The following is a 13,585-nucleotide window of genomic DNA, read 5'->3' on the forward strand; positions in this document are numbered from 1 at the left end:
ACCTTGAACTAAAACGTAAACAATGGCGTCTGTAACCTCTAGCCGACCATATCATATCATAATTTTCGGTGCCACAGGGTTCACCGGTCAGTTTGTTGTGGAGGAAGTCGCCCGATGTGCCGCAGAGAGTCCCGGGGGTGGCAGTCTGACATGGGCCGTGGCCGGGAGAAGCAGACAGCGTCTGGAAGACGTGTTGAAACACGCCGCAGGGAGGCTGTGTATGTGCTTGACAGGGTGTTCTGTAGATAAATGAGACAGCAGTGTTCGCTGACAGGCTCCTAACGATCAGATGTCACTGCTGCAGGATACTTTACACACCTGACTGGCAGAAGAAACAGTCTGTGTTGTTGTTTGGCTCTGTTAGCTAGTTGCTACTTAACACTTAAAGTTTTCATAGATAATATTGTTAACTCCAAGACAGCTGTTTAGTTTCAGTAATGTGCCGTGTAGCTAACAGCTGGACTCCTGTTTGACTTACCAGCGAGTCACTTTGCAATCACACTCCTTATTTATGCTGTTGGTATAGTAGTTTACAGAGTTTGAGGACATGTTGTCCCTCTCAGAGTTTATATCTGAGCACAGAAACATAGCTTATATGCAGCAAATAGAAAGTCTTAAAGTCATATTTGATTAATATCAGATATTTTCAGCTTTGTTTCTTATAACCCTAAAATAAAACAGTTTTAAAAATGCTTTCAGACATGAATCCTATTTAAGGGGCTGGACATTTCGATTTACAATGTAAGACCTGTAAAGCTAGGAATTTAAATGTATTAATAAGTGCCTAATAACCTTAGAAGAGAGATTGTTGTTTTGATAAACTCAGTGTTGCATGTTACATTTTTTTTACTCAGTTTGACTTTCCTAAACGTCCTCTGCCTGGGTTAAAGCTTTAAATAAGATATGCATTTCTTTGCATGCCAACCTCGACTAAATAGCCTACCAATCAAATCTGTTTTTAAATATATTTTTTCATATTTATACCTTCTTTAAATAAGTAAAGGGCCAGTTTAACGGCCTGATTTGGCCTGCGGACCGGCAAATGACTCGGTCTGGCTTGTATTGTGTATAGGGTAGCTAGTAGCGCATTTAGCCGGACGTTAACACAAACCACAAATTAAGTGTGGGGGTTATGTTTAAGAGTAATCCACTGCACCATCACTGAAAGATAATCTATTTTCCTCTCTTTTATCAGCCATGCCCGAGCTGAGAACAGACATTGAAATCATCGTGGCTGATGTGTCCATCGAGGAGTCCCTGGCACTTATGTGCCAACAAGGCCTGGTGATTCTCAACTGTGTGGGACCTGTAAGTATGCTCTTCATGTTGGTAGCAGGTGAGCGAAAAAAATGCGATTTGACACAATTGTTAAACTGGACTCGTAACACTGCCCTCTTTGTCCTTTCAGTACAGATTTTATGGTGAACCAGTGGTCAAAGCTTGCGTAGAAAATGGAGCTCACTACATAGACGTCTCTGGAGAGCCACAGGTAGGAGAAGAAATGAATATTTCTCTGTTTTTTTTAGATAGATCGTTACATTAGTTAGATATTAGATTTTTGTACAACACCTAAAGTAGTAGTAAAGTTTTGCCTATTTGACTGTGCATGATGATAGTGTTTTCATGCAATCTAATGCTTGTTGTTGTGTTTCCATCTAGTTCCTGGAGCGTATGCAGCTGGAGTACCACACCAAGGCCTTGGACAGAGGAGTGTATGTGATTGGCAGTTGTGGCTTCGACTCCATCCCTGCAGACCTGGGTCTTCTGTATACACAGAGGCAGTTCAAAGGTAGAAAGCACTCCACAGGTTGAGTCAGGTTTTTACTTCACCACAATGTTTAAATATGGGAAAAACAACATTTCTTAATAAATAGATAAAGCAAAAAATGAACACAGTAATAATAATAATAATAATAACTTTGTTTATATAGCACTTATCTAAACAAGGTTATAAAGTGCTTTACAGAATACATAGAATAGACCAAAATTAAAACATAGACACTTCATAAAATACATACAAAAAACAGCAAGTTACAAAGTTATAAACAAGAACAAATAGATATAATAATAGATTAATAAATAAATGACTGCAGCACATAAAATACCAATCAATCATTAAAAAAAGGCCTTCCTATAAAAATATTTTTTAATACATCTCAATATACAATATACATCACAGTACATTTTAACTACCACAAACTTTTTGTTTCTGTTAGTACAAGTTCAGTTGTTCCACTAATGAATCTGCTTGTAGTTTCAGTACTGATTAAATCCACCTGGAACTCCCTCCTCAACTGTGTGATTCTGTGTGATTTCAGGAACGCTGACAGCTGTGGAGAGCTTCCTGGAATTCCGCAGTGGGCCTGAGGTAGCCTGGGCTAACTACAGCCTTTTGCACTGCATGATGGGAAATGAAGTCTGATATAACACCTTTTTAAAAAAATCGATTGCTAGCTGTTGGTGTACGTAATTATTGAGCCATCACTTCCAAGGCGGTATATATACATTATTAAAATCAAAGTATTGCATTTTATTTACCACTATTGAGTGTACAGTTGAACTAAACGACTACTAGCAAACAATAGTATTGAGCACAATACTATGAACACAACAGAAGCTCAAAGGAAATTAAGAGAAATATATAAAAAGAGAGAGAGCAGATTCAGTGAGCTGCCCTCATGTTAGGAGTCTTGTGAATAATTGTAATTAAATTACCCTTGAACCTAATTTTGCTGCTATAAAACCCAAACCTGCTCCTGGCTGCTTCTGAGTAACTGCAAGTCAAACAGTCCCTGTCGGACTCAGGTTATTCACATCTGAAAATCCAAAGAAATAAGTTAAAACTGTTGTGTTTACTGTGTGAAAATGAGGGCACGATGTTATCTCAACCCTTGCAGGGGTCGGCTGGACACGATGCCACTTGGCAGTCTGCCGTGTACGGTTTCGCTGACAGCGGCTCCCTCCACAAGCTGAGGAAGAAGTTTGGCCACAAGCCGCTGCCTGTGGTGGGTGCCAAAGTCAAACAGAGGTAAGGCTCTAACTGACCAATTACTGTCCGGCCAAAACACTTGGCTTTAAGTATTAACATCTTTATTGGAATGTGGGGCCAGAAATGATAAATCAAGAAAGAAGGGTTTTACTGTGTCTGTTCAGTGCACAGCAGGGACACGTTTTCCCACTGAAACTTGTGTATCTTTTTCACACTGACTTAAATTTCAATAGTTTGATTCCAAAGTTCAAGTTGGGACACAACTTCTAAATATAACTTAATTTATTAGTGCCATTTCAGCTAATGCAAACTAGGGATAGACCGATTATCGGCCGGGCCGATTATCAGCGCCGATATTCGGCATTTTGACGCATATCGGCATCAGCCTTTTTTTTTTTTTATCCGACGGCCGATAAGAGATCAAGTTAAAACTGGGTTATTTTGGCTCTGATGCATATGCTTAAAGGCATTTAAACAAAGTTAAGTGTTGGAGTTTGTATTATTCAAAATTTTGACGCCAATATTTTCACTTTCACTGCAAATGAATATCGGCTCCAAATATCGGTTATCGGCCTCCTTGACTACTAATAATCGGTATCGGTATTGGCCCTGAAAAAAACATATCGGTCTATCTCTAATGCAAACATCAGCAAAATAATAATGGGGTGCTAATTTGTTAGCATACATGTTAGGCTTAATCTTAACATGAAACATACTCATAAGTCAGACACAAGGTCGACTTGAAGTTACTGTTAAAAGTTCAGTGCACTTGGAGGTACTTTCATTCAGTGTAGGCAGCAATGCAGGGACAGATCTAAAGACTATTAATGGATGAAATGTGCTCAAACACTACTGCATTGATGCTGCAAGCATAGACAGATCTGGTGAGTGTAAACCACTGCTCCCTAATCCGGTGTGTGTGTGTGTGTGTTCATGTGTGTCTGTCTAGGAGTTTTCTCTTTTTCAGCAAGGAGATTGAGCAGTACACCATCCCGTTTATGGGTTCTGATCGCTCTGTGGTCAAAAGAACGCAGCGTTACCTGTACGAGGAGGAACAACAGTCACCAGTAAGATTATCCGTTACACTCTTACTTGGGGCCCAACAATTGAATCCGTTTTCTTTCTCCTAAAACATTTTCAAAGTGAATTCTCCTTGAATCCATCTTTTTCTGGTGAAATGTCCTGACACTTTACTGCCACCGACTGTTGATCAGTGGAACAGCTTGAAACTGGGAGATGTCATAGAGCAGAGGTAGCCAGCCCTGCTCCTGGAGAGCTACCTGCCTGCATGCTTTAGGTTTCTCCGTACTCTAACAGACCTGATTTGAACGATCTGCTCGTTATCAGCCAACTGAAGCGTCTCAGGGGATTGATGATGAGCAAAACATTTGAATCAGGTGTGTTAGAGAACCGAGAAACCTAAAACATGCAGGAAGGCAGCGCTCCTGGAGCAGGGTTGGCTACCTCTGTCATAGAGCTTGCATGCACACCTCTCTGTACTCGACATTTCTCCCTCAGGACTCTCAGGGGCTTTGTTGCCACAGCTGTACTTGCTCTGTCACGAACAGTGGATTATGTTGGCTTATGGTTGCACCCTTTAGATTAATATTGGTATATAAATAATTTTGCTGACACTGAAACCTCCCTGCTTCTGGTCCTGTTAAACTAAAGCCGCTTTCCCACTTGTCAAAAAACCCGCTCACATCCGGCTTTTGTGCTTAATGGGAAAGACTACAGTCGGCATTCAGACCCGGGTCAAATGACTCTGCTGTAGACCCGGGTAATTATCACCTCGCTCCGTTCGGCATTGATGGGAACACCAAACCGGTGTAAACACGCCCCCTCTCTGGCGCGATGCTATGCTCCGTCGCTAACTTCTGCGACTCCTCGTCATCTCAGCTACAAATTCCGCCCGTCTCCGTCCAGGCAGCGCTCGAACATCGTTACAAATTTGTTGGTGCTGAGTTTGATAAACAGACTGAATGAGTAATAGATACAATAAAGACCTAACCACTGTAACATCTTCACTGGTTACTAACTCTGTTTCGAGCGCATTTGTGACGTCAGACGGTGATGCAGCAGAAAAGAGACCGACAGGAGGATACTTCACTGGCAATGGGAAAGGAGACAATCGGCATCTATACGCGGGTCTTCCCGGGTCTGAAAAACCTGCGTCAACACGCTTTAGTTTGAGCAAATTCATCTGTAATCTTTGTTATTTTAGGTTCGAACCCTCTTTTCCGTAGAGGCCTGACCAGAACAAACCCTACAATTATATCAGCAATCATTTTAAGAAGATTACAGGATGTTCTCTTATCCGACAGCTTTGTGTATTCTCTTAGCCCGAGGCACGATCGGGCTAAACTTGGCTCCTCGATTTACTTTGGCTTACATTGAGCCTCATTTGTTTGTGGCTTTAGACAAAAGCGTCTGCCAAATGAATACTTATAAATTCCCATGAAATCAAAAATTTGGCAAGCATTGTTTGATGCCAATAACTGAGCAAGCCTTACCTGAGCGTGCCTTGGGACAGGAAACAACACAGGTAAAATCTCAGTACTACCGGTGTCCCTCAGGAACACAGTATGGTATGCTGCATGTCATACTTATTAATAAGAACGCACACTCTTTCTTATTTCTCCTGCAAATCTGCCTCCCTGCTTTGGAAAGCGAAACCTGTTTCCCCTGCCGTACCTGTAACTAGGTCAGCCGCTCCGGCAGCTGTCACTGTTTTGATCACAGCCAGAGACACGGCCTTAATGAAACCACCTCATTATGTTGTTTAGACCCCCATCTACCAGCAAAGCTGAAATATGATGAGTCATCTGTAGTGATTCATCACTTTCTTCCCTGCTGCTCATTACTCCCTTTGACACCTCATCCCAACGCATACCTCCCTTCTTCCCTTAATGTGATGCTGCTTTTCTTCTCATCCTCATACCTCTCTTCTATCCTCTGCCTTTGCATCTACATCCTCTTGTCCTCCACTCTCCTCCCCCCCTCCCTGTCCTTTTATCAATTTAATCTTTCATTCCTTCTTTCATGCCCATCCCCTCCTCGCTCTTCTTTTTTTAACTTCCCTTCATCTCTCTTTCCCCCTCACTTGCACCTGTTATCTGCGTCCCCTTTATTCTTTCCCCTCTCTGTCACCTTTACTTTCCCTTTTCATCATTCACATTCTGCCTTTCATGTTCTCTCATCCCTCCATCCACAGGTCCAGTACAGTCCCTACGTCGGGATCGGTGGCGTCTTCTCAGTGGTGAAGCTCCTCTGTGGCGGCCTGCTCTTCTGGGTCATGGTCAAATTCAGCCTGGGCAGGAAGCTCCTCACCACGGTAGCTACATTGCTCATCAACTATCCTCCTATTGTAACATGTACCATGCTATTAGCTTACCGAACCCCTTATCTGAGTCCCTTGGAAGTAGAGTTGACTTAAAGGAAGCTTAAAGAGTGAAACTTTAAGCCTTTAAAATGTGCATGAATATAGGTGTTGGTGTGAAGCTGAAAGGCTTACCCAAAGCTTCTCATGTTGGCACCAGCTGTGATGTTACTTGATGCTTCTGAGCAGAAAAATGTTTCACATCAACTGTTTTAATGTTTCTTTAAACAGCACTGCAATTCAAGAAAAAGAGTGACAGTTTCTAATCAGAATGCATGCACAAGTGTGTGACAGTTACGTGTGTGTATAATGTGATATCTGTTTTTTGTCACTCTCAAAGTTTCCATCAATATTCTCCTTTGGAATGTTCACCAAGTCTGGTCCGACCATGAAGCAGGTAATACAAATACTGTAACAGTTTAATATGTTTGTATCGTGAGATAAATTAAAGATTACCTTCGGTAACGTGACATGGCTTATCTTTGAAAACAAGAAGGAAATATAGTTATTGGTCAAAGTTAATATGTTTGTTTTATAAAATACACTAAGAAATAAGAATTATCTACTCTTCTCAAAATCTCAAAGATTTTCATTTAAATAAATGTCTGTTAAGTCTCTATCTATCGCCAAATACAGACTGGGTGTCTGTGGCGACATTCGCGGAAAAAATCACAAGCGGCGCCCAGTCAGTGACGCGTTTTCCATCCGCCAGCAGTGGTTGGTCTGTCAGAGAGGGTAGGCGGAGCTAAGCGGCTGCTTAGGCAAACAGTCTAAAAAAGGAAAGTGAGGAAAATCAAGAGTTATAACTGTAACAAAGGGAGCCAACTGTCGACGTCTGGTTATCTGGGACGTATGCGCCCGCAATTGCCTTTTATCGCCATAAGGTGGCGCCAAATAGAACGAAACCCACCCGAGAATTTAATTTATTGTAAAACCTAAAATTTGACAGCAAGTTTTCAGTGGCTTTAATATTATACTGCTGGACAATTATAATAATGTTTAACTATGAGCTACTTAATGATTTAGTGGATTTCTGATTCCAGCTTTTTTGTAGTCGTCTGCCCTTGTAGCAGATTTTACACATCAGGAGTTTGTACTTCTCTTAAATCATTAGTTGTTATAACAACCATTACAGTTTTGGTGACCTGAATCATGTATGTAAAGTAAACATTTGCTGAGTATTTTTATTGTACAGTACAGTTTGTATTATATTTACACTGTGAAATATTTTCCATTTATTTGTCGACTCTTCTTCTTAATTCTCTTCTCTCAGATAGAAGACAACTCCTTCAGCATGACCTTCTACGGGGAGGGATACTCAGAGGGAACAGATCCCTCACAGGGTCGACCCAACGCCAAGATCTGCACTCAGGTCATAGGAGCAGGTAAAACTACAGTTGGCTGATTTATAGTTCTTATTATATAATAATCAACTTAGCATCAATTAAAATAGTGATGTTAAACAGTGTTTGACTGTTGCTTGTTAGATCCAGTAACTCATTTTCCCAGTTTTAAAAATAGTGACATGAAGTGTAATTAAATGCCACACCATCGCACCCTTCCTTTAAGCACTCGCATACTAAACACACAACCGCAAACTGTCAAATACACATGTCTGAAAGTTTTTCTCTGGATGTCTGTGTGTTGGTTTTCAGATGGTTACATCGTAACAGCTTCTGCCACAGTACAAACAGCTGTAACCTTGCTGAACGAGCTGCACTCTCTCCCGAGAAGGTCGGTTTAGTCTGTTTAGTTGTTTTGCTTGCACCTCCTTTACTTTGTCCCTCTCTATCATACAAGCCGAGACTTGCTCCTTTTTTTAGGGATGCACGATGTTAGATTTTTTGCCGATATCCAATATGCCGATATTTTACACCTCATTTAGCTGATTACCGATACCGATATTTTTTTCCTGCACACGTAATTGCAGAGATCATCAACTCTCTTCTGTATTGGAATTAGCGTACAGTATAATGGTGATACTCTTATCACATTTGTTACAACGGTCGGGGTGACGGGTCTTGAGATGGTTAATGAAGTTTGTAGTGTTGAGAGACTTTGCCTTGGCTCCTCCTCGCATCACCGAAGCTGAGCAGTCATTGCAAAGAGCAGTTTTGCGATCTATTTCGGACACTTTGAAAAACTTCCACACCACGGACATTTTGGCTTCTAACTCTCTCATGCTGCAGGTAGAAACACGTGACGTCATCACGCTGCGACGCGCAGGTCTTCTTCGCGCCGGGGACATTGCGCCGAGGTCGGGCATTTAATCAAGTATGTTATCGGTTAATTATATCGGAGGATATCAGCGTGTTGGTCCGATAGTTCATTTTTAAGCCGATATCGGCCGATACCGACAACGTGCCGATAATATCGTGCATCCCTACCTTTTTTCAATCTTTATTTGCCTACTTTTATTCTTAAAGTGATCTCTCTCTCTCTCTCTCTCTCTCTCTCTCTCTCTGTCTCTCTCTCTCTCTCTCTCTCTCTCTGTGTTGTTGTTAACAGGGGAGGCGTGTACACCCCAGGAGCTGCCTTCTACAAAACCAGTCTCTTCGAGCGCCTCAGTAATCGCAGCCTTAAGTTCTCGGTCAGAAACAACCAGTAGACATTTAACAGTAACCACCGTAAAGATCTGACCAACGTCATGTTCCAGTATATTGTGTCTGTACTGGTGTCTTACTGGGGATGTTACCCGACCTGTCATGAATGTTTTGACTGCTTATGTGTGTAATAATATCACTCTAACAAGTGTGATTCATCAGAGGAATGGGAGCTGCTAACAGAAACACTACAGCAGGGAGAGGTTCAGGTCTCACTCAAGTACACTTCAGAAAACATGGGCTGTGTTTAACTCTTTTCTTTCCACTGCAAAACAGAATGTTGTGTTATTAATCAGGGTGAATGAAAACATGTTTTTCATCTGTAAAAACGTTCTTCTTAACACCCTGAGGAAGTCGCTTTTAACTGTCTACATTGAGGTAAACAGCAGGCACACCTCACTGACCAATCTGTTGAGTCTGCATTCATGAAAATAAAATGTTAGTCAACATGCAAACTTTAAAATGTAAGAAGACAAAAAAAGGTTCTTGATATTTAAAACACTCGCAGTTACTGCTTTTTAGCTGCTAGATTAAGCATTCTAGTTGCTGTCAACAGCATCATCTGTGTTTATATTAAAGATAAGAGTGAAATATATTTCATACATTGACATTCTTTTTACAAGTTACAGTTAGGCGTAAACGATAAGTCTGGCAATATTATTCATTTATTTATTAACCAACCCAAACAACAGTTAGATTCTGTTAACCCTAGCAATGTGGGAGACCATCAATCCCACATACACATCTGCAGAAGCACCAAATCCACTTCTGGAAAAAGTCCCCAGCCAACACACTGTTTACTTGTGTTTGAATAACAGGTAAAAAAAAAGAAGCTTTCTTTGAGAATGACATTATAAATGTATGATTTAAATCTAATACTGTATGCCCTCTAGAACCCAATGGGTTTGCGGCTGAGAGCCACTGACAAGGCAGAGAAGACAGAAATAATAATGTCTTTGGTTGTGGTCTTTTCCTGTGATGTGTTGACAATAATAAAAACATAATAAAAACTTGTTTGAATTGTTATCGACTGTTTTCTAATGGGCCTCAATATTACAAATTATTTTATTCTAAAAATCCAACCTTTAAAGAGTGATTTAAACATTGTATTGACTCTTTCCTTATGTGATTTTAAATGATTTTCTAAATCATGATGGACTGTTTGGTCACATGACAATCCTTGGCCTTGATATATTTAGCTTACAAAAACCCTTCTGACAGATTTAATACTCAATTGTTTCTGTGTGCTCACAAGGATTAAACTGCTACATGCTTCAAGCCATTTTCCTGTGGTTGAGCAATACCCTTTTCTGCCACCAGGTGCCAGTGTTTCCTCTGCTCCCCATCCCTGACAAATATTTACACGGCATGACAGTAGAGGTCATTTGGTGCCTTTGAGGATGCAGACACGATGCGCGGCCTTAATAAAAAGACTGCGGGTGCTCCTTTTAAATCTGTACAAACAGCGACACAATCACAGAATCACAGGAGGGTTTGATTTCGACACATAGCGGACATCTCCGATGTGTAGAAAGGATGTCGTGTTTAAAAAGAGCTCGCAGCTATTGTCTGCTTTCACTGTTTCTCCTGGTTGTGAGTTATTGTTAGTCTCCCTGTCTCATCTGCCTCCCTTCCCCCAGCTGTCACCACCACTCACATAAAACCACACTGACAAAACATAAACACACACACACAGAAAGCTGCTTTTGAGTGCAGAGGAAAAAGAGTCAACAGAAGATGTCATCGGGTTATTCTCGGTGTTAAATAGTCCCTAAGTGCAGTGTGATGAGGAGCTGCTGGAGGGATGGGTGGGGTGCTATTTTTGCCTCGTGGTAGTGAACAAGAATGAGAATGAGGGGGAGAGATTGCAGTGGTTTCCCTTTGCGTAGCAGAGAGCAGCCCCACCCTTCTCCCCTGCCCCAGCACATGACTCCGGTCTGCCATTATGGCCGTGCAGTTATTCATGTCATGTCCCTCACCTACACTCCCTTTGGATCTCTCTGTCCGACCAATGATCCGCCTGCAATCTCCCACTCAATATAGTTTTATTGCCATGACTGTCATTACATACGGTACAAACCAAATCATGTTTTAGTTTTACAATTAAAATGTCATCATCTGGAATGCTTGATTGATTTTACACCGCACCATAAAAGCACAGTGCTTATGTTCACCCTGCACACCATAACATGTCCAATCAATGTCAAAGAAGCTGCTAACCTCATATGTCAGTATGGAAACATACTGGTAAGACTCAAAACACACAACAGGCGCTGTGTCCATATCCAGGGGCTGCAGCCTTCGAAGGCTGTATTTGATGGCCGATTGTGTCACAGTAGCGCGATGAAGGCTGTCCCAATTCAAAGGCTCCTTCAAATACATCCTCCGTTTCCCGGGCCGCGAAGGATCCATCGAGTGCATCCTTCGCGGCCCACCGTTTCCAGAGATGCATTGCGTGCCAATTCAAACGGAATGGCGGACTTTTATAAGGCCAGAGGAATACACTTTAAAATGTAAACGTTTTTGGTTTCAGCTCAATTGAAAAGCTAGAGATACACAAAACGAAAGGGCCCTTGAAACAAATTATCTTTAAAATAGTAGGTTAACTCACTCGACGTTAGTTATACTAGCTAGTTAGCCCGCTTGCTACCTGTTTATTTACAGATTCTACATAGTAGGCAGGGACGTGGATGTGCGGGACGGCAAGTGTTCTGGTTTCCGCTTGAACTACTTGTAGTCCGAGTAATATTGACCAATCACGTATCAGCAGGCTGCAGTGTACGCAGAAAAAACAGTCCGTAAGGAGAGCTAAAGCAGGCGGAACGTAATCCGCTGTAATGCCATCCCGTCTCCCATCAGCGTGATCTGACGACGATTTAACTTCTTTTTAATCTCCATAAACAGACATCTGCATGCTAACAGCTAACAATCTGTTCTAGATCTAAAATTTTACTTGAGATGAATTCCCTTGACGCTGTGTCACGAAAGCCGTTCAGCGCTCAGATTTCCCGACTCCCTCGAATGCATCAGATCGCTCCGACCTCCGTTCAACAAACGAGCATTTTAAAAGTTTTCTTCTCCTCTTGAGGACAGACCTGACAAAGCTTGAATTTTGACTTCTTACAAATCTGAATTACAATGTTGAAATTTGGGCAAAGGTAAGACCCGTTAATAACAAGTAAATCACAAGTTTCTCTTTCTGTAACAATGCAGCACGCGGAAAAGGAAGTCTTGACGGGAAGTCGTTTTGTGCTTCCCGCCCGGCACGTTCGCCGGTGTCCCCAGAGGCTATATCGTCTCAGACTATAGCTGATGGTGTCCGAGATTGCACAAGGGTAGGCCAGACTGTCTCACTTCAATTGGGCTTTAACGGTCTACGCAGGCTATGAATGGAGCATCCTCAGTGGACCGCCTCCTCTGAAGGCTGCAGCCCCTGGATTGGGACACAGCTAGGATTTCTGTAGGTGTTGAATCAACATCCAAATGTATAAAAGATAGTTCTAATCATATAAAAAGAAGGATTCCTGAATAAGCTCAGTATTGTGACATGTTCTCTTGTTTCTCTCTCAGGGGTCTGACATGCTCGGACACATTTTCTGCTTCTACGGCAATGTCATTCTGAATTTTGGTTTTGGTCTGTGAATGGGACACATGGGTCTTCTGTAATGTTACAGTGTGCAGTGTAGCATGAAGCGCTTCTCTGCCTTCCTCTTGTTACAGTAGCTGCAGTCTGTTTTCTCTCTCTGAATCTTTCATTGTGTTTCTGTCTGCTCTCTGTCTTTGTTTCTCTTTGGCCTCTTTCTCTCTCTCTCTCTCTCTCTCCAGCGGGGTGTTGGATTTGTTTACCCCTCTCTCTTCATGCTCACGTAACACAACATACAGTAGCATTTCATCAGATTCCCCTCCTCCTCCTCCTCCTCTTCTTTCCTTCACTTTCGTCTCTTCCACACGGCCCCTTCCTTTGCTGTAAATGCAGGCGCTGGCAGATTGTTTTGCTTTCCTTCTCTGACCTCTAACCCTCTCTGCTACCTCTCCACACATGACAATATTTGGGTATATCAGCTGTTTTACACACGCAGTTCACTGTACTGGTTAGTCTTCTTTGACCTCTAAGAAAACTGGTGTACGATGTCCTCTGCAGCGCTGGAGCTTTGTGTAGTCTGATCTCTTTTGGCTTAGGTTCAGAAACAAACGTTTAATCATATGTTTACAGTCCCTTATATAAGTGTGCTGTGCAATAAGTAACATAATAATTATTGAACAGTTGTATGTTTTAGTAACCAGATTTAAGAACTTCTTGATGCACCGAGTCATCTGTCTCATCTGTAAATATGTGTGTGTGTGTGTGTGTGTGTGTGTGTGTCTGTGGTGGAGGAGGAGGAGGTTGTTGTTGTTTCCTGCAGACTGTATTTGCTGACTCCGACAGAACGGAGTCCAAGACTGTGTCAGCAACAGACAGGGAGAGAGAGAAAGTCTGCAGACACAACTCAGAGCCCGGGCTGCTGGAGCTCCAGGGTTGGCCTGGAGAAAGATACTGTGTGTGCGTACACAAAACACACACACACACACACACACACACACCTTTGCAGCCATGAGGTTTAATTACTAAATTGA

At 42.0% G+C, this 13,585-nt stretch overlaps 1 protein-coding gene across 1 annotated transcript; it reads left to right on the plus strand.

The window, feature by feature from the left end:
- Positions 1-8: 8 nt before the first annotated feature.
- On the plus strand, positions 9-9,981 carry LOC138584338 (saccharopine dehydrogenase-like oxidoreductase). Its single transcript, XM_069656550.1, has 12 exons — positions 9-218; positions 1,196-1,308; positions 1,409-1,489; positions 1,660-1,789; positions 2,319-2,368; positions 2,898-3,028; positions 3,939-4,056; positions 6,204-6,323; positions 6,709-6,765; positions 7,642-7,753; positions 8,024-8,102; positions 8,877-9,981. The coding sequence occupies exons 1-12, from the start codon at positions 23-25 to the stop codon at positions 8,974-8,976; spliced, it is 1,287 nt and encodes a 428-aa protein (XP_069512651.1). The 5' UTR covers positions 9-22; the 3' UTR covers positions 8,977-9,981.
- The last annotated feature ends 3,604 nt before the right edge of the window (positions 9,982-13,585 follow it).

This window comes from Semicossyphus pulcher, unplaced genomic scaffold (assembly GCF_022749685.1).
Source record: "Semicossyphus pulcher isolate SPU_LCO1_2020_fin unplaced genomic scaffold, fSemPul1.0.p SCAF_11, whole genome shotgun sequence".
In the NCBI taxonomy this organism is placed as follows: Eukaryota; Metazoa; Chordata; class Actinopteri; order Labriformes; family Labridae; genus Semicossyphus; species Semicossyphus pulcher.